The 27,882-nt window shown below is 47.3% G+C and overlaps 1 protein-coding gene and 3 pseudogenes across 2 annotated transcripts in view; 1 reads left to right on the top strand and 3 right to left on the bottom strand.

The window, feature by feature from the left end:
* The window catches only part of TRAF3IP3 (TRAF3 interacting protein 3), a 306,887-nt gene that overhangs the window by 237,269 nt on the left and 41,736 nt on the right, over positions 1 to 27,882 (bottom strand). Inside the window, exon 1 of one of the 2 annotated variants that reach the window (XM_086923360.1) lies at positions 21,070 to 21,285. The exons of the other annotated variant lie outside the window; for it this stretch is intronic. Coding sequence (XP_086779486.1) covers positions 21,070 to 21,108 — 39 coding nt within the window. The 5' untranslated portion in view covers positions 21,109 to 21,285. Of the gene's footprint in view, positions 1 to 21,069; positions 21,286 to 27,882 lie in introns of those variants that run through there. 2 annotated transcript variants of the gene reach the window in all.
* Positions 4,904 to 7,911, bottom strand: LOC147712691 (28S ribosomal RNA; annotated as a pseudogene).
* On the bottom strand, positions 9,082 to 10,422 carry LOC147712692 (18S ribosomal RNA; annotated as a pseudogene).
* On the top strand, positions 22,794 to 27,640 carry LOC147712693 (proton-coupled zinc antiporter SLC30A2 pseudogene; annotated as a pseudogene).

Consider the following 27,882-nt stretch of genomic DNA (forward strand, 5'->3'; position numbering starts at 1 on the left):
CAGGTCTGATGGCACCCTGTCCTGGGTAGAGAAAGTGGCCCTGCTAGGTCCCTGGAGCCTAACCTGCAGGGACCAGGCCTCCCATGCAAAAGATGAGTTCTCCCATCTTTTCCGGGGCTTTACAGGAGCTGCTCAGCCCATATGAACCCCAGACTCCTCCAGTGTTTGATGTCCCACTGCCCTGGGATCTCTCTGGTGGCTGGGTCTTCCTGAGGAGGGTGGTTCCCCTCTATGCTCCATACCCCAGAGGGGCACACGAGTCCACCATAGTAGGCAGCCATCATGCCCTGCGTAGGGACTGCTCCCCAGTCCATCAGATAAGGATGCCTCTGGTTGGGGCCTTCACCTTTCCTGGTGCTCGAGTCTGGGGAGCAAAGAGGGGTCAAGCCTACAGCAAACACTCCTCTCCCTTTGAGGCTGCCTGTGAAGCCATTTTTCATTAAGTGGGAGGCCTCCCACATATCCTAGACCTCTCATCCCTCTTCACAGTGCCAGGCAAGAGTCACGGTCAACAGGTACTTGTCTCCACGCTGATTCTACAAAGTCCATTTTCTTGGCTGTGGTTTTGCTAGATAATAGGTAGGGACAGTGGGAATCTCAGTCATCGATAGATGCGCTTCACTAATTAGATGATGAGGCATTTTGCTATTTCGGTACCGCCAGGCGGTTGCTCCTTCTGGGATATTATTGCTGCCCATCAGCGTCAAAACGGTCTTGCTTACAACAACATAGCATTTGTTCTGGAGTACAGCCACACTTAAAACTGTCCTAACAGGAACTGGGAACACGTATAGGCTAGGGATAGTACACCCTCTAGTACTATTCTAACAATTCAAATTGTCTACAAACAGTCCTGATAAATTTAAAGTATGCTTAGCAGGACATTAATAATCAATATGTGATTTGTACTGATTATGTGTATGTAATTATGTGAGACCTATTCTGAATTCAAGCCATTTCAATTCTCATGATGTACACTTCTATATCTTAATTGTCACATGCACACATCTATAATAATTCTAAAGCTATTGAATAAATATTCCTATTTCTAACTATATTTTTAAATTCAGTAAGCCAACTATAATCTACTTTGTATAAATTCAAAACTGTTCTAACCAGATTTAAATATGAATGGATAAACAGTCTTAAAACAATATTGTTTACAATAATGAAATATGTGTGATGCAAAACAGTGTACATCTAAGCATTTAGTTTGACATGTTATTGTCCATGAATACTTGGCACATTTTAAGAGTGTCCATTAATGTAGTCAGGAAAATATTCTTCTTGAATGAGGAAAGACATTTGTAAACCTAAATCAGCCAGAGCAACATCATTACACTGAGGCCAAATTCAGGGAGATCTTTCCATTTCTCAAATTCCTCTTTCCTCCGTTCATAAGTTGCGAACAATTGCAAATCATAACTCAGGAATCTACTGTCTAAAATGTTACGTTTGTGTGTTTTGATGATATTATCGATCTTTTCATTTATTATTTCCCCTGCATACATGTAGGAATGATCTATGTACAGATCTGGAGCTTCTCAGTGGTATAGTAAATTGTTGCTTTTGTTTAGTCTGATTGTTGTACATAGCTTTGCTACAATGAGGCGCAATGTGATTTTTTGGAGTAGAAGAGACCATTGCATGTGTATGCAGGTAGGTGTAGGGAGTGTTTGACATATTTCTTTATCGTATGATCCAGAGTGTTTAAAGTTTTTGCTTCTGCGGTCGTCATTTCCAATTTAAATGACAATTTAGGGATCAAATATTGACACAAGATTTCTATTTTTTGAGCGGACTTGAGAGGTAAATTGTCTAGTATTTTAGCCCAATGTGTATGAACCTCATTTATTTTGTTGTTATTTGTATGGCTGGTGCGTGGATTAAAGTTCAATCTGAGGTATCTCTCTCGCTGTCGCCTGGATGAATATTTTAAATATCTTGTTTGTCAAATTGCCATGGTATGCAGTTACTAACCAGGATTTAGCCTTTCTGGTGACTTATGTAAAATCCATGAGTTTTTTTCACATTTAGTTTTAAAGCTGTTGCTTTACTGAATTTTTCAATGATCTTCAGATTAGTACTCATTCCTTCCCAGGTGTTGATGAGTACTGCTATATCATCAGCAAAGGCTAGAGCTGTGATCTGTTCAATGAGACCATGTGAACCGAAAGTGAAGCCCTTGCTGTTTTTCTGAAGAACACATATCAGAGGGTCCATGGCAATGTTAAACAACAGTGGGTATAACGAGTCACTTTGCTTTACTCTAGATTTCATTCTTATTTCTGGTGTAAATTCCTTTTTCTTGCCCTTGAAAAACACTGTTGAGTCAGTATACAAGTCTTTTATTATATCTCTGATGTATGAAGGAACTCTGTGCCTTTTGAGACTCCATAGAATGTGACCATGACTGACAGAGTCAAAGGCTTTGAAGATGTCTATGAACACCACTCCTAGTAAATCTTTGTTTTTTCATGCTCCTTTTATAATATTCTGAAGAAGAGTCAGATTTTCGAGACAACCTCTCACCTTTATGAAACCTTTTTGTCTCATATTTAGATTGATAAATGAGGTAAGTCTTTTTGTCAATATTTTTGTGAATATCTTCATGAATGATTGGTATTCGTCTCCAGTTACTGATTTTCTTTAGTTCACTGATCTGTACATTTTTTGGGATTAATATTGAACAGTTTTTCCTTATACTGTCTGGGACTCTTCTCATAGTTAATCAAGATGTTAAAATACTGGGCAGCAGGCTTGGTTGTTTGTTGTGAGCAATGTTCAGATCATTTAGGCCAATTTTGTCAGGCCCCACTGCTTTATTATAAGTTTGAATGTTCGAAGGCTTCAGTTATTTCAAGCAGTGTAATTTCTTTGTGTAGTCTTTCAACATCCCATTCATCCAGTATGCTGTCAATAGGGATGAATTTGGGGGTTTCCTTATTTTCTTTTTCTATTATATCTTTATACTATTGAAAGATATCATTGGCACTGTTTGGCAAGTGGTATCTTCAGGACCATCAGAGATTATCCTGGCAATTTTCTTCTTGTCTTTCTTGAACATTACCTGGTATTCCTTGTAGCTGCCCTTTGCTTTATCATACTTTTTTTATGTGTTCGATTGAGCCTTCCAATTTTCTTGTCTTTCTTTGATATGTTACTTTGAACTGAGGCATTCTGATGCTCATCTTGAGCAGTGTTCATAGGCTCATCACTGGGTTCAATTGTTTATTCATTTCGATTGACAGGCAAGACTTACATTGTTGGTGTTCTTTGAAGTATAAGTCACAATTTCATCCATCAGGTCCATAGCAGCATCGTGATGCTTTGAATTTTTAGAGTATTTCTCAACTTGTGAGATTCTATTGTTCAGATCATTAAAGTTCCTGATTTTCGGCGCATGCTTTTTGTTGAAAAAGTCTTTTAGTGTTTCTACTGAAACTTCAGTTTCAGCGTTGAAGTCACATTCAGTGTTGTTGGATGCTTTGTCATTTTTAACTTTTATCTTTTCTATCTCTTCTTTTTTCTGCAAGTTGTTTCCTGTTTTTATAAAAATGTTGAACCATCAGCGCATTAATATTTCTTTTGTTTTTGTATACTTTCTTCAATTCTGCTAATAACTGTCGTTTTTTTTGCGACCATAATTTGGATGGTTTGCTGTTTGCTAGTGCTGCGAGCCTAGCATAATTTTGCACTCTTGGATATGCATGCCGAGCATGTTGTGATACTTCAATTTGTGTTCCGAATCAGAGGTAACAAAAGCTTCATAGAAATTACAGCTCTCCTTTTTTTGTTCTTCCTTTGCATTTTGCATAGTGGCATGTAATGTTGTGGAATTCTGCTTCCGTGTCGAAGTTTGAACAGTATGTTTTCAAATAGAATCCTCTATGTTTATTGGAGATATTCTTTCTCAGCTCTTTGAAGCTCCAATTATTTCTCCACATAGATAATGTATATTTGTCATTGAGATATTGCCAGTAAGTGACCTTTTTGGTGTAATCACTTTTCTTGTTATTGAGTTTATCGTTGACCCACTAAAGATAAGGCAGATTTTGGAGTTTTAATGCAATAGTGTCATTCTTGGCTGAGGAGGCCACAAATTCAATTGTGTCACTGAGGTCTATCGTTTTTACATCTTCTATTGTTACGGGGGGTGAACAGGGTGTCATATTGTGATCTGAATCATTGTTATTGGTTGTGTTGTTAGAAGTGGGTGCTGGTTTGACAAAGTCAGTAAGGAGGTTAACAATTTATAGAAAACACAGCACCTCCTTTAACCATCTTAACAGGGTTTTAATTGCCAGGAACTAACCCATCTGGAATTGTGATTGTTAGCTTCGCCATTTCACACTATCAGGCTCGCTGCCATGATAGAACCTTGTTTGGCCTATCGCTATAGACTTCTCTATATAGAGTATAGTGATACAGAGCCAGTTACCAGAGGGACCACTTGAATGTAAAGGCCACTATGACTGAAAAGAGGTTAAGAGAATCATAGTTACTACCACCTGAATTTCTTCACGTTGACATTCAGAACACTGAGCAGAAATCACATTGCGTCAAGACCTGCTTTGGGACTTCGCAAAACTTTGTTTTTAATTAATCATTCAGATTTCCCTGTTATGCTGTTCTGAGTCCGCTGCCATGTGCCAGCCGAGGCAGAACTCTGGCACTGTACCCAAGGGTGAAGCACAGGAAAGCAACCACCACAGCTGTGGTGATCCACAGGAAAGGCCCAACTTGCACCAATATAACTGCCACCCCGAAGTATGACACCTCGTGCAGCTGGGCACGCAACCAGCCCTGCTTTACAACACAGACTGACTAACCCAACCCTCAGAGCCAATCCTGGAGTTTCGGATCTGACTTACCGACTTCCCTTACCTACACTGCTACAACATGCCAGAGGCTGCCCCCCTGGAGATATGCTGCAGATATGGGTACAGCCTGATGCAAGATTTACACCATCTCTCCCGAATGTTCAAGGACCAATGAAAGCTCACTGGAAGCCGCTGGAACGGCAGCGCTTTCCAAGGCTCGGGCTCCTCATTCAGGGCAGAAATTCCTGGGTGACCTGCTCTTCAACAAAGAAAAGAAAACTTTCCGCATGGCTCCCATTGGCTTCTCTGGGGTCGTTTTCGTTACTGCACTGGAATCTGCATCACTCCCGAATCTGAGCCCAACTCCTTTTGATCACCTGAAGACAATGGAGGCCATGTCCTGTCCCTTTAAAACATCGCTCACCCATCGCTTCAATGGCTGTTCACATATAGAACATTTGTTCACTTCGACCTTCAAAGTTCCTCTTTTAATATTAACAACTACCACCAAGATCTGCACCTGTGGAAGCCCTATCTGGGCCTTCACCCCGGGCTTCCGTGCATACCACAGCTGCCCTCCTGCTCATTGCAGTCTGGCCTCTGCGACTGTCAGTGAAGGCTGTGTATGGGCTAGACACTCCAGTGCCATCTATTTTCAGGGCTAATTTATTTTGCAGGAGAGTTGTTACACACTCCGTTGTGGATTCTGACTTCCATGGCCAATATCCTGCTGTCTTTATCAAGCAACACATTTTCTAGCTTCTGAATATCGTCAGAAATGGGCACCATAAGCAGGCAGTCAGTTCATGCTGCAGCACCAGTTCTGTTTACCAAATGTGGCCCACTAGACACTCACATTTGATGCCTGGCTTCGTGCCAGAAAGTTGGACTTCTTACCCATATAAAGTTTGAGAATAGGTTGAGATTGTTTCAGTCCCAAGACCTCTAATCATTCACTTTACTAGACAATCAATCAGAGTTTTGTGAAGCGCGCTACTCACCCGTGAGTGTCTCAAGGCGCTAAGGGGCATGTGTAAGCAGCTCCATTGGGGTCATCTAAAGAGCCATGTCTTGAGGTCCTTTCTGAACTTGTGAAGTGTCGGGCTTCATCGGATGTGATAGGGGAGTTTGTTCCAGGTCTTGGATGCAAGGTAGAAGAAGGCTCTTCCACCTGCTCTGTTCCTGTAGAAACGAGGGAGGATGGATGAGCAGAGGTTTCTCTTTGGGGCGTGGAAGGAGATTCTGTCATTGAGGTATTGGGGTCCGGTGTTGTGGAGGGCTTTGTAGGTATGTGTGAGCAGCTTGAAGGTTATTCTTCTTTTGACAGGGAGCCAGTGGAGGTCGTGTAGGTGTGGGTGATGTGATTGTGCCATAGGATATGGAGGATAAGTCTGGCTGCATTGTTCTGGACGATCTGGACTATGTGAAGGAGTTTTTTGTTGATTCCGGCATAGAGGGTATTGCCGTAGTCCAGTCTACTGGTGATGAGTGCGCGAGTGACAGATTTCCTGGAGTCAGGGGGAATCCACTTGTACGTCTTGTGAAGTATGCAAAGGGAGTTGAAGCATGCGGAGGATACAGCATTGATCTGATGATTCATGGTGAGTGAAGAGTTGAGTATGATGCTGAGGTTGCGTGCATTATGTGTCTGTTGGGGTGGGAGGGTTTCCAAGGGCAGGAGGCCACCAGGTGTTGTCCCATGTGGAAGGGGTGGAGCTGAGGATGAGTACTTTTGTTTTCTCCAAGTTTAGCTTCGGCAGCTGTTACTCATCCAGGTCGCAATGGTGCTAGGTCCACGAGGATCAGGGCTGCTGTCTGGCCTTAGTCGAGGAGTGCGCAGATGTGGTCGGTGGAGGCCAGGTAGGGCAGTCTCTGTCCTGTGGTTGCTGCGTAATCCAGATTCAGAGTGGTCTAGGATGCAGTTGGTTTCTATGAAGTGTACTAGCTGGGTGTTGATGTCCTTTTCAAAGACTTCGGCAGCAAAAAAAGGAGGATCTTGAGGTTCATTGGGTCTGCAGAGGGCCTCTTTAGAGGGAACAAAACTATGTTTTTTTAGAGCTAGCTATTCTGAGAGAACCATCAGAGGGAACTAGCTACTAGAGATTAGTATTTTGCTCCTATATCCATGTCAGACTACTGGTTTCCACGTCAAGACCATTATGGACCTCCACCAGAATCTCCTCACCTTCACTGTACCACAGGGTTTTAATCAGCCATGTGACTCGTGCACGTTAGACTCCTTGGTCCCTGTTGCAAGACGACTGAAGACCCCTGGCACCCAGCTTGGTCCTCCCCACCCCACCCCACAGCGCTATGCAGTCAGGGTGCAGTAAGCACAGTCTGCCCCAGTTGGTAGTCACAAGTTACCCCCCTTCCCTACCCCAGTGTTCCCCGAGAGAGGCTGGGGAGATTGCTGAAGGAGAGCATGGAGGCGGTTAGTCCCCCTCAGCCCACAGACATACCGAAGCTGCTCTCAGGTGGTTATAACACTTGCTGCCAAATAGGAGAGCCTCGTACCACCCTGAAGCCTTCCTTGCAGACCTAGAGCCAATAAGGGCACACCACCATGGAGGAAATGCACCCTGCACCCAAGTGGCGGTTCGACAGAGAGGATCCGCCGTTCTGGGCAACCATCCTTCACACTGTGTTGAATCCCCTGGAAAATTGCACGGACCTAACTTTTTTTTACTTCTTGACAATTTCATGCGTTCTTGAACTCTCTTTTCAAAGTTCTTTTCAACATTCCCTTACAGTACTTTTTGACTGTCGGTCTCACACCCATATTTAGCTTCAGATGGAATTTATCGCCTGCATTGGGCTGAATTTCCAGGCTACCCAACTCCAAGAAGACCTGATCCTGCCATGCTGTGACCCACTACCAGCCTAGCATGTCTGTACTATGAGGCTTGATCAGAAGGACTTGGGTCTCCTGAGTGATGCTGGAGGTCGATCTTTGTTACGCTACATTTCCTGCACCTGACGTGGGAAGGCATTTGGTGCTGGGATCTTCCCTCATTACTCGCTGTTACTGAGGGAATCCTGGTTAGTTTATTTTCTGCCACTTAGTAATACTCTTAAATTCAGCAGGCCACCACATCTGATTGATCTGAGGTCGTAGTCAGATGCCGAAATATGAGAGAGCCAGACCAATTCCCTGGCCAACAGAAGAGGGGACCCACTTTCGCGCTGAGGGGTCATGGCAGCATTCCATTTCCCATGTTTGCCAGGGCCAACATACAAATCATCACCTGCCTCCACCTCCAGCCCCAGCCGCAAAAATAGGCACCCAAGGCGGGTCACGTGGACAGCTGTGGGAAACCACAGAAAGCCACACACAGCCAGTCACCTTGGGGTTTTCAGGACAAGCCTGACTGCGTGCTCACCCATTCACCAATGCCAGGAAGGCCAAGCACACTGGCAGCCCTCCCGAACAGGGCCACACTATTCTTTAAACCCCAGCCTGACCACAAGGGGCCAGGCCGCGAGGTACCTGTAAACTTGCGAGGTTTGCTCAATCTGAACATGAGCCACTGACTGAAGCCAGTGGGAGCCAGGGATAGACCCCTGCCCATCGAGAGTCTCCAGCTTAGGCAGCAGCCCAAGGCATGCCAGTGGGCTAAGGTCCTATTGCTCTGGTGGGCGGTACAGAGGGGAGAAGAGCCAGGTTCCCCCACACCGTCAAAGTGGCTCACCCACTTCTTGTATACAAATGGAATAGCTTCTCCTTCCACAGCTCTAAGCAGTTCAAACTGGGTTTGAGGGGCACAGCATCTCCAAGAGGAAGAGCCTGGGTTCCCTCGTGGCCTAAGCTCCTTCTCATTCACGCTGGCCTGCCACCCAAGACAGGCCATTTCTGAGTCCCTCGAAACCCGGGTGGGCTGTGGTTCGAGCTTGAAAGGGTCCAGGTGGCAGACCCCTTTGGGAATTCAAGCCCAGGAAGGCACTGCAATTCAGTTATCCTCTGGAGCCTACATGGTAAACATAGGTTTCTTTTCTGGAGGGGTATCTCTGTCTTGCATTGTACCTCTCCCAGAGGTCCAGGGGTATCATTCGCCCCATTCCCTCATGTGTTAGTTGTGTCCTTCTAAGTGTAAGAGCCAACCCCATGCCCTGGCCTCACCCAAATGCCCAGCACCGGAGGGCCGCTTCACTGACTGGGCTGCATGAGGGGTGAGCTGGTCCAAGAGCCTTGGGTTCCATCTAAGAGGCGGCCAGGGTCTCAGGCTGTCACGATTAGTTACTTTAGCCACTCCACCATTAATGATACTTCGGTAGGTCTATTTACTTCCGCTAGGTAGCCAAGTTTGATCATCATCTTGGTGCTCCACAAGAGGCATTCCTGACCCCGGTGGGGCCGATCCAATGACCATCAAATCAATAGTAACTATGGGCATGGTGTACAAAGGGCAGGGACTTAATCAACCAGAGAGTATGATCTGCTCTTACTGGGGATTCCTCTTTCATTGAAAATAATTGCTATATCTATGGACAGGGTTTAGCAAGTTACCTGCACTTGCAGCCCTGGACACCTAAGGGCATCATCGACCTGTTATTGCTTGATCTTGTGTGGCTGAATGCCAATCGTCCATTTAAGAAGGTGAACGCGAACCACTGGGGGTCCGATAACTAGTTAGCCTGGCAGAGCCTTGCTTGTTATCGGAATAAACAAGACAAATCTCTCCACCAACTAAGAACAGCCATGCACCATTGCCCACAGATTCGAGAAAAAAGCTATCAGTCTGGTACTCCTTTCCGTGTCTGGGCAAGGTAAGGTTTCCTGTGTTGAACCAAATTAAGGAACAGACTCAACTCCTGGTGTTGCCCTTCTGTGCATTCTTTTAACTTTTCACTGTGTAACCATACTGCCCCCTGAATGCAAAGACTTTGGTTTCCCAGAAGTTGCTCAGTGGATCATGGGACTAACGCTGCTGTATCGCTAGTCTGCATCGTTTATGGTCAGGATTACAACGTTATCTTCGAACCTCCAACTTTCATTATTGATTAATGAAAACATTCTTGGTAAATGCTTTTGCTTTCGTTCACCTTGCGTCAGTCCAAGAATCTCACCTCTAGTCACACAATACGAATGCAGCCCTTTTAGACATGGCACCAGTTCTGTAAACTAACAAAACAGAACCAGAGAACAGTTCAGTTACTCATAGATGAAGTGTTCAGGCAATCTGCCTGCTTTAAACACTCTGATTATTTCAAAACAAAGGGTTCGAACCGCCATTACACTCAGTCAAGAGTATCAAGGGGGCACAGAGAAACAGATACAGCTCGATTCCAAGATCCAACTACGAGCTTTTTACCTGCAACTACTTTAATATACACTATTGGAGTTGAAAGTACTGTGGCTGCTGGCACAAGACTTGCCTTCCAATGGATCCATGTTAAAGGATTAAACGTGTACTCATTCCACCTACAGGCCCTCAAAAGAGTTCCTCATTGTTATTTTTCGATGCTACCTTCCTGAATCAGGAGTGGGTAATTTGCGTGCCTGCTGACGTCTTTGGATGTGGCAGATATTTCTCAGGCTCCCTCTCTGAAGAATGCTGCAGACTCAGTTGAGCCACTAGGCAGAAACATGTCGCCGGTAATAGTGATGATGGGGTACTAAAGCCTCTTGTCCCCACATTTGATTTTAATACCAAGTGTCATGTCTAGCGAGTAACACTGTTTAGGATGCCACATTGGTTTTGAATACATTTTAATCACGGGTCCATTCTTAGTTAGAAGCGCCTCCCTGACACCAGGTAAAGGCCCACTCTCCATCAAACTGAGTTTTTGGAGGGCGTGGGGTGTCCTATGATGAAGCATGACACCTGGTGGTGTGTGAGGCCAGCTTGTCACATCTTTGTGAACAATGCATATTGCCTTGAATGTGACTCATGTGTTCACTGGTAGCCAATATAAGGTTCTTAAGGCCTCTGATGCAGAGTACGTTCTTGCTTTATTCATGGCCAGTTTTGCTGCAAGTTTTTGTATCCTGTACAGCCTATTACTTAGATATTCCAGAGCTCCCTCCAGCAGCACACTGCAGTAATCCAATTTACTAACGATTGCTCTTTGTACCACCAGCTTTCTGGCAGGTTGAGGAAGTAGTGGGACTAATTTCCTCAAATTTCTTAACAATACAAAACAGGTGGATGCTGTTTTATAAATGTGTGGGTCTAGGGAGAGATTTTCATCAAGATGCACTTTGAGATTTCGCCCTACCTGCGATGCTAGTGGATTTTCAGTGCTATCCCATTGCCTGAAGCTTCCTGGAAGTCCATCAGAAATTTTAGAAGATGAACAGCTAAGAAACTCTGGTTTTTCTGTGTAGAATTTAAGACAGTTCTTCTACAGCCAGTTGGCTATGTTCTGAATGCAGACGTGGAGCTTGTCAATGGAGTTTCAACAGTTCTTCTCCAAGGTTAGTTTTAACTTTGTGTCATCAGCGTAATTAACAAAAGAAATCCCAAAGGACCTCATCAATTGTAGTAGTGGGTGTATATAGTTATTGAACAATATGAGACTCAGGGCTGAGCCCTATGGTACCCCATGTTCCATTTTCCTGAAGTTTTAACGGAATGGAGGAATAGATATTGCTTGATATCTTTCAGCCAGGAAGGATTGAAACCATTTCAGACAAGTACCCTCCGCTCCTGTCTCTTTTAGTCCCTGTAGTGGTATCTGGTGGTTGATGGTGTCAAATGCAGCCGAGTAATCTAGTAATATCAGTACTACTGTTTGAACCCAGTCAACCACCAAACTCAGCTCATCTAGGGCCAAGAAAAGAGCTGATTTTCTGACCCATGAGCTTGTCTAGTACCATTCTGTCCTGCCTCTGGAATGTTATGGCTTTCCAGAAAATATCTAACTTCTTACTCATATATTTTTCCACTTAATTTGATAGGGAAGTAGGTAAATCGGATGGACAAGTGTACTCAACCAATCACAATATAGTGCTGGGTAAACAGCCCAGAGCAGGCTGCCCTGCACAATGATGTCAGCTTTGCACCCCTGCCTGCTCTCCTGAAAGCAAGGATTGGAGGAAAGGCTCATCTGACGGCTGAAAGGTAGCCAAAGACCCAGGCCCTTGTCTCTAATAGCCTGAAGGTAGGCTACCTACCTTTCTTGTAACCCGTGCACACCAAGTGACAGAGGGGGACATTAAAGAAAATGTATCCAGCCTCCTGGAGCCCAGACTGAGGTGAAGCTGCAAATGACCCCTTATTGAGACTTCCAGGGCAGCTCGGAATTCTCAACACTGAGACATGTGAAGGAAATTATGCATTCCGTCCATCATCTGTTCTTTTTGCATTTGTCACCCTAAGTGGGAAGGGTATGCCCAGATGTGGGTCCTGTGCTCTCTACGCCACCAGATTTAAGTTAGCCTGGCTGATGAGGGGTGTTACCCCGAAACCGGTCCCAGGATGTTTTTTTCTGGTCCAGGGAGGACCTGGCCTGGCAGTTCAGGCTGGACTGTTCCAATGGGGCACAGGGTCAAAACTGATTTGCATATGGCTGGGTCTAAACTGGACTGGCGTTGCTTGCAAAAAAACAAGAACAAACTGGCCCTGAAGAAGTCCGTAAGGACGAAAAGCGTTGGCTACTTCCTGTCATTTTAAAAAAAAGAAGAATTTTTGAATAAAGAAGTCAAACTACGACCTGATTTTTCTGTTTATGACAATTTGTCTCTTTATAAGTTGCTCTGTAATATTGAGTGGAGTGCCCGATCATTGTTTGCTAAGTACTGCTCTAATGCACTGCCTTTCAATCACTTCTGAGTGTCATGCATACATTTGAACACGCAGCTGGTGGGTTCTGTTGGGTAGTAGACACGTTTTAAGGCATGGGCAAAGTGGACAATTGCCCAGGGCCCCCACATTCCAAGGGCCCACCTGGTAATGTTATCTTTCTATCACTCAATCTCACCTTTGCCAATTTTTCTGTATTGCTTCCTTGATGCAAGCTTGAGTTAGCAAAAAATATGCAATAAAATTCAAGGTTGTTCTGAATGGGGTTCCCGAAATATTTTTTGGCTCAGGGCACCAACAATTCTTAAGATTACATTGTTGGAAGGGAGTGTACGATGTGTGACCTTAGTGTGGCTGGAATTGGTGATGGGCTACCAATCAGCAGTCGAAACTAGGTTTGATGACCATTCTGTCAATATTAGGGCAGACAGTTGTTAATGTAGTGGAGGTTGGATGGTAGGTGATTGGTAGACAGAGTTCATTTTGAGCATGTACAGAATGAATCCAGCCATTCAGTGTTACTTGTAAATGTGCTTGGGGGTCTGTATTAAGACATATGATTGTCTGAATACCTCCGTTGCGGGGATTTAACGATTTTTAGTATGGGGGCTTGAACCCGCCCCTCTTTTTCATAGGCTGGCTTCCTAAACGGAGGCCAGCCATTGGAGGAGAGGGGCGTCACTCGGTTCAAGCCCCGTCTTTTCCAGATTCGGGGTCGTGTTTTTTCTCTTCTTTCTTGTTTTCGTTCTCTCCCCTTACCATTGGCTGGACTTTTACCTTCCAGCCAATGGGAAGAGGAGAGAAAGAAAAAAACGCCCCTGAATCCCAAAATGAGGCTGCGTATCTCCGAGGCATTTTTGCATCGCCTAGGTGAAACATGGTGTTGTTCAAGAACACCCTCCCTCTCGCCGAGGTCCCAGTCTTTTCCTCATGTAATGTACCTTTTGCTACCTCTTGTATTTTGTTTGCTCACAATTGTCACTTTTGCCTCGTGTAACTGAACGTTTTCTTTTGTAATTTGCACCACACTGCCTTCCCACTTCCTCCTCCCCCCGCCCCCTCTCTCCTCGTTTGTCCACAGCCCTCCGCTTCCTGTGCACTCCGTGGCACACTATCGCCTCCCTGGCACAGCTTCCACCGTTCATCGAAGTGGAAATTGTTGCGAGTACTTCCCCTCTCGCTGTTGCCGGCACAAAGGGGTTAAACCTGGGGGCAGCAAGAAAGTGCGGATCGCAGCATTGTGATTGGCTGCAGAGGGGCAGGTAGTCCCAGGGCCCTGGACGCTCATAGACTGCCGCGGCTGCTCGTCAGGGCACAAAGTGTGGAGGGGGCGTATATGGAGAATCTGTAGGAGCGTCGAGGCGAGCCTTAGAGGAGCAGCGGCAGAGCCGAGGAGCGGTGCCGGGGGATGGTGAGTGCAAGGGGTCTGAGTGCTTCATGAGGCCTGGGGCTATGTGTGTGTGTGGGTGCCAGCTCAGGGGATGAAGTGGGGAACCCCTACAAGAGTAATAAGGCATACAGGACAGTGGCAGGTATTTTTATGTTTTTATTTATTTAATGCATTTTTATAAAGCGCTGACTTTACTTGAAGGTGTCAGAGCACAGAAAAGCTCCTCAACCCCCCACTGTTCATGTTGCGCCGGCCGTGGCTCCGAGAGGATGGGGGCCTGCCGAGGATCTGCCGAAGCAGTCAACAGGGGAGTTGGGAATGGGGAACGGGAGCCCCGGCTGTTGGTTCCTTCTGCTGTGGACTGGAGGTGTTGAGGCTATTAGAATTGGACAGGAGGCATGGATGGGCGAAAATGATTCAGTGCAGAGGTTTCCTGCGCTTGTTGGGGGTCTCAGTGCTCCTAGCACAGGGGGTTTCTTATCGCAGGTGCATCCTTGCTGTCGGGCCTGTGCCCCTCTCTCTGAGTTGCATGGGTTCTGGGGCGCCCAGGTTCTCACTGTAAGGCGCTTGAGTGCAGGAATGCTTTTCGCGAGGCGCTTGCTTGCTGATTAGAGGCGCCAGTCGTGCGGTTGACCTGGAGTACCTGTGTGTCATCTGTGGTTCAGTGCGGTGCTCTCTCTGGTGGCAGGGCAAGGCAGGTCGGTTATCTCAGATGTCTGTTTGGACCCCCTTCTAGAGGATTGAACACAGCTGTCCCATCACAACCAATCCAGGGGTCTCTTATGGGGATACGACTTACCTAGTGTAGGGAGATTTATATTCCTTCTGATTCATGAAGTTTGTGCTACGAGGTACAAACAGAACAGAAAGCATGAACTCCTGCTCGTATTACCAGACTCTACCCCCAAACCATCAACATCCCAGCTCCAGGGGCGAAGCTTGGTCAGTAGGATGGGGGAGGGGCTGGTTATGAGACTCGGGGAATAAGGTGAACGTAAGGAGCAGTAGGAAGGGAGAGGAGTGCAGATTGTGAAGAATACTTAAACTCAATATGTTGTAAAATAACTTTTTAATATCTTTAAAACAGAGACAAGAGTGTGTTTCCGTCTGCGTGGGGCATCGTGCTGCTCTGTGAGCCGGGCCGTCCATGTCCGGCTGGCAGCCAGGGCAGGGGTAACAGGCTTCTCGCGCGCTCATTGGCATTATCTACAGGCCAGGAACTGGCCGCGAGGATGCTGGAAGGGCACCCAACACACCATGCCTCTTGGCATGCGATACTTCAGCGGCGAAAGGGTGCCCCGTGAGCTGGCCTGTTTCCTACCCATCTGTGGTGCTAGCGTCGCTCATGGCATGTTGTGGGTTAGGTTAATGTCATTCGCCATACAGTCAGATCTTCGGATTGTTATGCATTGTGACCAGTTGCATGGTCTGGACAGTTGGGCCATTGGAAATTTAGTTTTGGCCTCCACATGTTAACGTTCAGGGGCGATAGACTTGTTTGTTGGGAAGAGGAACAGTTTGGCCTCTTTATAGGTACTTCTGGGACAGCTGACTCATGCTACCCCAATAGTTAATGAGTGGGCACATTCTATGTGTGTGTGGCTCTGTGTGTGTGTGGGGCTCTGTGTGTGTGTGGGGGGGGGTTCTGTATGTGTGTTTGTGGGGCTCCGTGTGTGTGTATGTGGGGCTCTGTGTGTGTGTGGGGGGATCTGTGTGTGTGTGTGTGAGGGGGGGCTCTGTGTGTGTGGGGGGGATCTGTGTGTGTGTGTGTGGCTCTGTGTGTGGGGGGCTCTGTGTGTGTGGGGGGCTCTGTATGTGTGTGTGGGGTTCTGTCTGTGTGTGTGGGGGGATCTGTGTGTGTGGGGGGCTCTGTGTGTGGGGGGGCACTGTGTGTGTGGGGCGGGGGGCTCTGTGTGTGTGGGGGGGGCTCTGTGTGTGTGTGTGTGTGGGGCTCTGTGTGTGTGGGGGGGGCTCTCTGTGTGTGTGGGGGGCTCTGTGTGTGTGGGGGGCTCTGTGTGTGTGGGGGGCTCTGTGTGTGTGGGGGGGGCTTTGTGTGTGTGGGGGTCTCTGTCTGTGTGGGGGGGCTCTGTGTGTGTGTGGGGGGATCTGTGTGTGTGTGGGGGGGATATGTGTGTGTGGGGGGGGCTCTGTGTGTGGGGGGGAAACTGTGTGTGTGTGTTGGGAAAAGGAACAGTGTGGCCTCTTTATAGGTACTTCTGGGACAGCTGACTCGTGCTACCCCAATAGTTAATGAGTGGGCACAATCTATTTGTGTGTGGCACTGTGTGTGTGTGGGGGGGGCTCTGTGTGTGTGTGTGGGGGGGCTCTCTGTGTGTGGGGCTCTCTGTGTGTGGGGCTCTGTGTGTGTGTATGTGTGTGTGGGGCTCTGTGTGTGTGTGTGGGGGGGGATCTGTGTGTGTGTGTGGGGGCTCTGTGTGAGTGGGGGGGCTCTGTGTGTGTGGGGCTCTGTGTGTGGGGGGGCTCTGTGTGTGGGGGGGCTCTGTGTGTGTGTGTGGGGCTCTGTGTGTGTGGGGGGGCTCTGTGTGTGTGGGGGGGCTCTGTGTGTGTGTGGGGGGCTCTGTGTGTGGGGGGCTCTGTGTGTGTGGGGGGGCTCTGTGTGTGTGGGGGGGAGGCTCTCTGTGTGTGTGTGGGGGGCTGTGTGTGTGTATGTGTGGGGCTCTGAGTGTGTGTGTGTGGCTATGCACGTGTGTGTGTGGCTGTGTGTGTGTGGGGCTCTGTGTGTGGGGGGGCTCTGTGTGTGTGTTGGGGGCTCTGTGTGTGTGTGTGTGTGTGTGGCTCGCTGTGTGTGTGTGTGTGGCTCACTGTGTGTGTGTGTGTGGGGCTCTGTGTGTGTGTGTGGGGGGGGCTCTGTGTGTGTGGGGGGACTCTGTGTGTGTGTGTGGCTCTGTGTGTGTGTGTGGCTCTGTGTGTGTGTGTGTGTATGTGTGGCTCTCTGTGTGTGGCTCTCTGTGTGTGTGTGGCTTTCTGTGTGTGTGGCTCTGTGTCCGCGAATACTCTCTACTACTCTCTAATGCTCACCTATTGCCATTGTAAATAACAATACAATGTATTTATGTTTTTTTTTAAATGTCATGAGCAATGCCAATAGCTCTACCTTTAATAATGCCGAGACCATTGCATTGTAAATGCTTGTTTAAGTAATTGACCAAGCACAGGCCTACCTTCGAGGAGCAGTAGGGAGCTCTATAGACATAGTTTTCTGGCAGGAATATCTAGAACATTAGGTGGTGTGGTGCATGTAGTATGTTTCTGTGTGGTGGGGTCTGGGTGAGACATGATTGCATAAACTAAAATGTTGCCCGGAATGATGGGACAGTACACCCGAGGCTACTTTTCTGCATTTCGCTTTGTATTTTTCTGATTTGGATTTATGAATGTTTGGTCTATGCTTTATTTGTTCTTGCTGCGGTCTGGATCTGAATTACCCTGCGACCTGTCCAGTACCCACGTGCATTGTATGTCACTCATTACAGCCCAAGAGGGGCACCACATTTCCCTTTTTGCACTACTGCCTTGGAGAGTCTGTCATTTGTCGAGGCCGGTCAGTTCCACAGTGGTGTGAACTCCAGCTCCACGAATGATGGTTGCTGAGATACAGCATCTTAAAGGCAAAGTTGGATTGTAACACTTCTCCGCAGGTCGCCAGCTGATATTGGGAGCTTGTGTGGAGGCCAGTTTCTTTGACCTTCACTCTTTCTGGACTGGGAACCCCAGCTTGCGTTGAGTGGTGGGATTTGGTAGTTTGTAAGATTATTTTGGATACTCTCGGCTACCTGGGCCACTCTGTTGCCCTCACTTGCAACATGAGCCTGTGGGCAACTGTATCATGACACCCTTTAAAATCTGTAGTATTCTGCTGCATACCTTTAGTTTCACTGTCCATGGACAGTAAGAAAAGGCTCTGGGAAAAGACGGAGAGTTGAAGGCTGCCTGAAATTGTGACATCTGATCTCTGGCACATACATCTGCACTGCCATGAGGCACAGGGACTTACTACATTCTATATTGCAGATACAACAGTCGCCAGGTACTTCATTTTGGGGGTTTACCTCTATTCTAAAGCTCTGCATTTTGCTGCTGAAAATAGAGTACAATATCTTTTCAAAGATATAACTCTGCATGGACTCTAACTTTTAATGAACTGTATTGCTTCGGGTCACACTGCGTCTGTCCTTCAAACATCATCATTTCCTAGAATAAGCCTCATTTTTTCCATTAGGCTACTCTTTGGAGAATTAAGACTAGTGGCCTAGTTACCCTTGTGTTGCCCATGGCGCCCCCTGCTTGTGCCGTCCGTAGCAGCTGAATTGTAGGTGGGGGGTCGGGGAGGGGGGGGGGGTGCTGCTGCTTGCTTCCTGCGTTTGCTGCCAGACGGCCGCAGGTAAGAGGGGTTGGGGGCGGGTAGCCGCCCCCTTGCTGCACCACTAATCAAGACTCAACAAGGAATACTCGGCACCCAGTGAGTACGGAATTGATACCCGAGGGACATGTAACACCAGTACCAAGTGACACTACTCTCCAGAGAACTGCCCAATAACCACACTGAGCAGGATGTGGAGAGAGAGCAGGTCTGCCAGTGGGTGACAACGCTACTTCAGGGCCCAGGCACCTCTAGGCACTCTTACCTCAAACGCAGCACTAGCATATCAAGAGACATTCAGTGGTGAGCAGGTTGAATAAAGGCTTAAATATGAAGGTAAGGGGTCATTGGAACAAATTACATGAAACTAGAGGGGTCTTCTGGCCTAACTGAAAGGGAGAAGTTTGGCAATTAGACAAATTGATTCCCAAATATTGATTGATCCACACTCTTGGACTATGTAATTCTTTGAGAATGTGAAAACAGGCTAAAGTCGCATCCATCAATAAACAAAAAGCATCGGTGCCCTTCATAAGTCTTTGCTTGTTATAATGAACAGGACCACTGACTAATGCAGATCTGCCCAATTTACACATATTTACACTGTAATCAGCTCACCTCTCATCTCCCTAACTTCAAGAGAAGAAGCTCTTGCCTTGTGAGAATCTCTTAGAGTTTACGTCTATTTCCTCCTGCGGAGCATCTTTAATGTGCGACTATTCACCAATACAATTTACAAATACCCTGATCGAGAGCTGGCTCAATCCAGACATCCATCCATATCTGTCCTCTCTGCTGACCAAACCGACATGGTGGCGCAGTCTGTGCCAATGCCCTGGGTGAAAGGGGCCCTCTGTGAGAAGACTGCAGGACAACGCCTATTTCGAACAAACCACAAACTGCTTTTTGTTCATTATATTATACTGTCTATCCTTGTACATTACATTCAGGCTTGCATAATGGAAGAACTATGTATTCATTAATGTATTCACGTCCACTCATACTAAGAGTTTTTTTGTATATTCAAGTCAAGTCAAATATACCTTTATTATGACCAACATGGCCCAGAAAGTGCAAGATTTTACAGTATATTATTTTTAAAAATTTCAGCAAATTGTTTTAAAAAACATCATAAGAGAAGAAACCATGGGGTATATGCAATTTAAAAATAGATAAAACGTGCTAGTTAAAAAAAAAATCAAAGATATATCTTCCTCCCAAAATCTTTGCATAGCAGCATGAGGTTTGATTTTAAAGTGCCTGGTGCATTATTAAAAAATTATTAACTTTTAGTTGCCCCCTTATTGGACTTTTCCATCCACCCAGAACCAGATAGTAAAAATGAAGGAACAATAGCTGATTCTTAGCTGCCAAGACATTTGGAGATTTGAGAAAGATTCTTCTTCTGCACCACATTGAGAACAGAAACCCCGCCATAGAATAGACAATTGGGGTGCTAGGGTCACATTTCAGTATCCTGAATGTTTCAACACAGGTCCCCCTGCCTAGGTTTCTACATATCTGGGCTAACCATCTCCTTCTCATTTTGCTATACCCCGGGCATGCTAAAAAGACATGGAGCTCAGATTCCCCAGGATGGTCACAAGCGGGGCATCTGGTCTCGTTTTGCGGTTTCCATTTGGAGGTCAAACAACGCAGGGGTAGAACTCCAAATCTAAACTGCAGATAGAGTTTTCTAGCTGCCGGAGGTTTAATTATGTCAAGAACTCTTTCAGAGACGGGGCTGTCCTTAATGTCCAGGAAGGTTAGGGTTGTTTTACATAAATTGGAATTACAATGTAACAATCCCATTCTATAGTTCTTGTAAGTAATTTTGAGTTGTTTTTTATAAATTTGGGAACAAACTAACTCCAGGTCAGACCAGCATTCCCCCAAACCCGTACCAACTAATAGATGTTTAATGTGGGAGAACCAAGGAAGCCTAGCAGCGCCCGTAATTTCTAGAACTTCAGACAGTTCCTCTCTGTAGGTGATAAGTTCCGGGGTCGACCATAAACGACGCCAATATACGAGGGGTCTAAGGCATAACACTGCCTCCAGTTCCATTAAACCCAGATCTAAACGGAGAGGGACTAGAGGGGTGCTGCGCGGTAAATTAAAGAGGTTCCTGATGTATTGATTCTCTATCTGCAGTAAGGCTTGGGCCTACAGTGTCCCCACAATTCTGCTCCATACAATGCACCCCCACAGGCCTGGACCTTATAGATTTCCAGTGCCGGGCTGACAGTGCTTTTATTAGAATTATTGTTAACCTTCAAAATTCCCCCTGTAGACTGAGCTAGTTTTAGTGTTGATTTCCCTATGTGTGCCCCCCAATCCATTGGCTCAGTGATTGTGATGCCTAGATACGTGAATTATGTTACTCTTTCGCAAAGTTTTGTATACTGTTCTTGCTATCACACCCTTCTTCAGGGTTGTTATCCTATGAATACTGCTCCTTAATTCTGCAGTCACAGAAAAGGTGAAAGTTGACTCAAGCCCTCGCCAGAAGTCAGAGCCCCGACCTACATGTTACATGCATGCCTGGGCAACAGGTCCTGAACCAACTAAGCTATGTTACCGGCTTACTCTACACTCTGACTGTCGTTAGAGTTTTGGACGTCGTTCTGACGCCCTGGTTTATTAATAACCAAAGCAAACCGGACGGACCGCATTACCCGAGTCCACAGAGGCTGCGTGCTGTGAGCGTGGAATCATCACAAACCGTACCTTGCACAGGTAAGCGCCCGGTGTCTGTCTGCCCCCCATGTCGTCTGAAAGTGTGCCCACCGTCCTGCCAGGGTCCCGCCAGCTGTGTCAATACTCTGCCGATCGCCGCAACGAAAACAAAGGTCTTCTTGGCGGCCGACGCTCGCCTGCAGGGTCCACGGCGCTGCTCGACGGTGTAACATAACAACAGAGCTGTGGAATGCGCTGTCTGCCACCGGAGGCGTGTTTTAGAGGCCGGGGCGTGCCTTGTAGAAACATTGGGAACTCTCCCACCTGTAGTAATATTAAGGTGAGCACGCGTGCTAAGGCGAGGTATCGCTGACATGTCAAACGCGTGCCTTACGGGCGCTTATAAGTAGTAAGTTGAATTTGTGATACTTTCCAAATGACGCGTCACTCCTTCTTCTATAGTCTTCGGGTTGTTTAGTAATATCTTTCATTATTACCCCAAATGCACTCCGCTCTATTTATCAACTCTAGAATGTCGAAAGGCTGAGATTGCCTCTCAGGACTCGTTTACACTGATCTATGCAACGTACTGAAATGTATCACATAAAGCAAGCCCTGTCAATGCAACTATAACAGTATCTGCCACATGTTATAATGACTAGAGGTTGAGGAGCGCTGCCAGGGTTGTTTTTTACCACATTTACAGTGAAAAATAAACATTTTCTGGACATGTATGGCTTTTGGTTGGAAATGTAGCAGCACGTGTGGACGTCTCTAAAGTAAACAGCAGAGCATAACATACCATAATGCCTTAACACAAAGCGTCATACCAATATAACTGAAACATAAATGGCACAGTGGAATAAAACAGGCAAAAAGAATACAGCACAACAACCACAGTACACTTCAGCAACACAAGGCAATAATGCAGCAGCATAAACAACTATATCCCCACCATAACAAATTGGTGTGCAGGCATTCTTGTCACACATTACAACTTCCAGAAATCTCTATATTAGTACAGTGTGTTTGCAACAAGCAATACCTTACCACCATAGACACAGAAATTGTTTGTGATTTGACCCCTTGTTATAGGCGGAACAGTAAACCCGTGACAAGTGCTAATAACCAGGCACCGTTGTGGGGAACTACAACCGTCCTCTCATTTGTACATCTCATCTAGAAGGTATATACAGTCGAGACTTGACTGCACGGCGAAATGTTAATTATTGCAATAAATATTTATGAGTATAGCCGAGTTGTTAATTGATCGTCTTATGTGGATAGTGTGGAAGTCTGGCCCACTTACACGTAAAAATATGAATTATCTGGTGGTACATGACGCAAAAACAGACTCCTAGTGCCTTGAAACGGCCTAAAGGCAGCATAAGTGCTATAGAAATACATTTATGTCCTACACTGGTCCGCGATAATTGTTAATGGTTAACTGGCGTCTGATGCATGTGGTGTTGACTCAATCTCATGGGCTGAAATGTACGAACTGACAGCCTTGTAAAACGTGTATGATCATTCTCTCGGCTCCTCTTCAAACCCCTCCCCAACCAACCCCCTTCTGAACAAGCTGATTGTGATGTTGTTCTTTTTGGTACCTGTGTTTCAATACTGTTCATTTGAAATTATGAAATAAACAATTTTAAAAATAATGTTAAGCCTTCAGGGACTATTAAACATACACCACTTGGTTCGAGGGCACAGGTTGAACTGTACTTAAACTGCAGGCCCGGTATGGAAAGTGCCGGTGGCTCAAAGTCGGGATGGCTGAAGGTGAGCACGTGACACGGCCGGGGTCACGGCTACGAGTTCAGCGTGTTAGAAGCACAACCGTAGGCCTGAGGGCAGGAGGAGGGAGCCACGGTCAGTCTCACACAGAGGCGGGGTATCAATCACAGGCACGGGGAAGGACCCCTAAAACACATGTACCAGTCTGACTGCGGACCCGGACTTTGCGCCCTCTGTGCCCTTGGCTGGCATGGTGATCACAAACCCCGTACAAAGGACCCGTATTGAATGAGATGCTTCTCGACTCACAAGCCATGCCAGTGACCTTCAGCAGTCCTGGTTTGAAACAACAACACTTCGAATGATAGCACTTTTAATTTCATCTAGCCTATTTGTAGTCATAGGTTACAAAGTACACGCCAAGAAGAACCCAGTATGTTAAAAACCCAGGCGGACGATATGCCGCACATAGCATGGAGTCACTCTGCGCACGTGTATTGTGTTTCATATGCATACCGCTTATGCAGCCTTCGGGGCACTCCAACGTGCTGGAAATCAGTTGTTCAGTTATTCAGGTATGCAAATCAGCACATCCACACAGACTCACTCCCATCCATCTATGATTATTGCACCACATACACCTGTGCACGACAAAAACGTACCAGCTACCTGTAATTATAAGGATAGGTTCGAGCCACAGAACCTGGCAAGTTCTACAACCCTGAACAGCAGCCCTGGCTGGATCTCTATGCGGCCCCTCGCACAGTGCCATGGATGCCTGGATCATATGCAATAAGTATTAGGAGCTTTCAGAGTGTCTTACTACAGGGCTATGGGCCTTCTTTATGGAAAGGGCACCTTCTGTATTCAAGCCTTTTCTGTGTTGAGTCTGTGTAGAAACGCTGAGCCACGAACGCAGTTGCACACCAAATGATAACATAATTGTCCCAACATGATGTCAGAGTAGTCGAAGCAAAAATACAAACCAGAAAATCCATTCAAATGCAAAAAGCCCACAAGTTACTGGAGCCAGTACTTACAAGGGAAAGCTACACATGTGTAGATATAGCAAAATCAGAAAACTGCGAGTAAAAGGTGTCACATAAGAGAACAATATACTTATACTGTATTAACAGAATCGGGACCGGAGTGGGAACCAAAAGCAACCCTGGGTATAATGCTCAAACAAGCCGATCCCTTCCTCCCATCCATCCATCCATCCATCCATCCATCCATCCATCCATCCATCCATCCATCCATCCATCCATCCATCCATCCATCCATCCATCCATCCATCCATCCATCCATCCATCCATCCATCCATCCATCCATCCTCTCTCTACTGCATCTCTGGTCGCTTCCTGTCTACCTCCCCCCTTCCCCCTTCTCTTTCTCTCCCTGGAAGCCTTCCTGTGTCTGCTGTAGTTACCCTCTGGGGGCTGGGGGAAGTGACAGAGGCACCAGCCACCAGCAGTGGCCCCGGGCTTTCAAAACCGGCCTGGAAAGCCTCCAGTCCGGTGAAATAAAACGTTTGTCGGCCCTGAAAAGAATAGATGTGTTTTTAAAACTTTCCTTCTAGAAGAAAGGTTCTCCTCCAACTGAATTGATTTTGAAAACGAGGTCCACAATGAGGGAGCAAAAAAGTAAAAGGCTTCAGGCACTCATCCTTGTTTGCTGAGTCGAGGGATGTAATACGTTGCTGGAGTGAAGCAGCCAACACCTGGTGGATCTGGGGAGCCTACGTGGCAAACACCTGGGCCTTGCCTGCGATACCCACTGCAACAATAACGAAGGGCCTTACCATGAATGTGCCTTTCTACTGGGAGCCAATGTATGGCGTGTCAGGCTTCGGATAGATGTTCAAATCTGCTAAAGTTCGTGATGCCCCTCTACAACTTTTGAACTGGTTTAGCTGGAAGGCCTTGATCACACGCATTTGTATAATCAAGCCCAGAGTTAAGAATCCGGAGGGATTAATGGCAGAATCTTTGTTACCTTCCTAAACTAATGAAAGCAGGTTTGAAGCACCAAATTGATTTGAGGGTAAGCTTAGTTCACTATCAATGAAAACGCCCACAGTTTTAACTCTGTTATCTGACATGGGCGGTATTGATAGGCCACAGCATCGGAGACCAAAGGCGGTTTTTTTAAGTTGAGCTTTCGAGATCTCCTGTGTATACTTTAGTATATACTTCTTTGTGGGCTTAAACCCTGCCTATTGCTTTTGATATGTTTGTTTAGGTGTCCTTAAAAAAAAAAACCTCGTTTGCTAGTTGTCCCTCTTTTTCCTCAGTTTACTCCCACAAAGCAGTGCCCCAGTACTTGTACCCTTCCACTTGTCCCATTGTAGCATCTGTTTAGGGACTACTTCTCCCTTTCTCTAGAGCAGGGGTCTCCAACCGGTCGATCGCGAGCCACCGGTAGCTCGCCGAGACCCTGTGAGTAGCTCGCAGAGTGCTGCTCAATTTAGTAGCCCATTAGTTTTATTTGGGCTTTTTAGGCTTATTTCCGTGTCTTTTGACCGCCCTCACCCAACACAGCTGCTCCAATTAGATTGTACTTAATTAGCTGGGGTGGGGCGGGCCGAAGAGGAGGACATTCCTCTCCTGCAGTCTCGTGACAGGGCGACAGAATCTCGTGAGGACTGTTACGGCTTTACGCCGGCACGCGCCCCCTGCCTTTTCATTACTGGCACCGCACTGTCCATTGTGCGAGTGCGGAGATCAAGCAGGCGTGGCAGGGGGGAGCATTGTGGAGCTGTTTGCAGGCCAAAAGAACTGCCGGGACCCGCGGGTAAAACCTTCCACACCAGATTAGCAGCAGGTAAGCCACAACACTCTTAGTTAGGTCATCCAGGAGGGGACTTTGCAGCTGGTGTTTGCACCCCTTCCCCCCCCCCCACACACACACACACCCTCCTCCCCCTTTGCGCAGGCTGGGCTCGGGCACTATCAGCTCTGAGACCACAGCAACGGCGGGACAGAGCTAGAGGGGGACGGGGGAACCAGAGTGAGACTGGAGCAAAGCAGGTCAGGATCAGGTATAGAGATCCGTAGTCCACTCGGGACATATTCCGAGCCCAAACCCGCACTGAGTTAATGTTAAGGCGGGACAAGCACTCGTTTACACGGCCGAACCGGCAACACAGCGGCATACAAGGCGATGAGAAGAGGAGACTTCACCAGCGCCAATCCAATAACAAGTGTATATCTGGCACAGAGCTTGGCCTTTGCGATTATGAATGATGCTGCACACCTGTTGACTGACTTTGCCAGCATGATGATCAGTGTATTTGCGCTACTATGGATGTCATCACGGCCAGCAACCAAGATCATGACCATGAGCTGGGGAGAGATAGAGGAGCCGGAGAGAGACAGAGAGGGGCCGCTGGAGAGACACAGTGAGGGGCAGGACAGAGAGGGGCAGGAGGAGACAGTGGTGCCAGGGAGAGACCGGGGTGCTGGAAAGCGAGTGAGAGAGAGAGAGGGGACGCTGGACTGAAAGAGACTGCGAGGGGAGCTGGGGAGAGAGAGTTGGGGCGGAGAGAGACAGTGAGGGGCAGACAAGAGAGGGGCTCAAGAGAGACAGTGGAGGTGCAGAGATACCGTGAGAGGCAGGACGGAGAGAGGCCTGGGGGAGAAAGATGGGACAGGAAGAGAGAGGGGGGCTGGGGAGAGACAGTGGGGATGGAGAGACACAGAGGGTTCGACGAGAAGATTGTCGAGATTTCACCGACAGACTGAGGGCATAGACCGGGAGAGGGGAGGGGGGGGGAGGAAAGAGTGAGGGTGAGACAGTGAACAGGGCTCAGGACAGGAGCAAGGGCAGGATAAGGGCAGTGTAGGGTTAGAGAAGGAGCAGGGAGCATGGGCAAGGTGCAGTAACAGAGAGCATGTCCAGGAGCCAGGACAGAGTGCAGGGGTTGGGACAGGGAGCAGTGGCAGAAAGGCAGACATGTTGGGCAGAACAAGGGACAGGGGGGGAGTGCAGCGATAGAGGACAGTGGTGAGCAGGGCAGGGTGCAGGGACCTTAGCTATGGATATGCAGCGAGTAGGGAGTGGGACAGAGGCAGGGTGCTGTGGCACAGAGCCGGACAGGCAGGGGGTACCGGAAGCACGGAGTGAGAGCAGGGGAGGACAGAGAACATAAATAGGGGACAGGGTGCAGGGGGCGATTGCATGGGCATGGAGCCAGGCAGGGAGAGGGCACCGGAAGCACGTGGTGAGATTGGGCAGGAAATATTATGCTGATCACCTCCCCATTATGAACAGTTAACATCGTAATGGTGGGTTTTATCCTGCATCAGACTGGGCATGGTCATAGTAATGGCCCTACGGACGGATCACATGAACATTCGCACAAGACCACCCCGAGAAGGAGCAGAGCACCAGTATGTGAGTTGCCTTCATTCATGTTGTGGGGGACCTGGTGCAAAGCGTTGGGGTACTGGTGGCTTCTTACGTCATCTACTTAAAGCCAGAGTATAAAATTGTGGATCCCATCTGTTCGTTCCTCATCTTCTCCATCCTGGTCTGGGGGTCACACTATTCTAGCCATACTGAGGGATGTGCTGCTCGTACTGATGGAAGGGACTCAAGGGGCGTAGAGTAGACTTCAGTGCTGTGAAGGAATCTCTGCTGCGCATCCCGAGACTGAAGGCGCTGCACATCCAGCCCATCTGGGCACTAACTGTATCGCAGCCAGTGCCATTGGTGCACATTGCGATCAATGAAGATGCTGATGCCCAGGTATTGCTCAAAGAAGCCAGCACCCAGTTACAGAGCAAATTTAACTTCCACACCACGACAATCCAGATTCCACATTGAGAACTACTTGGAGGATATGAAAGACTGCTCTGAATGTCGAGACCCCTCTGACTGAAGACTCCCTGTTCGCCCTTAGCAAAGAGGCTCGCTTGATGGACCTGTGCAGCACATCTGTCTGTGGGAAAAAGTCAGATAGAGGTGCAGGAGGCCTTTTGACAAAAAAGGTTGTTGTTACACTGATGCTTGCTTTCGGACTCCTGCCTTCACTTCAATATAACATCCAATAGTTTTCACCAACCTCCCCTGCCATGCCCCATTTAAGCTTCGGCCTCTCAAGCTGGTCCATTCTGAGCCTGT

The sequence above is a fragment of the Lissotriton vulgaris genome, chromosome 5 (genome assembly GCF_964263255.1).
Source record: "Lissotriton vulgaris chromosome 5, aLisVul1.2, whole genome shotgun sequence".
Classification (NCBI taxonomy): Eukaryota; Metazoa; Chordata; class Amphibia; order Caudata; family Salamandridae; genus Lissotriton; species Lissotriton vulgaris.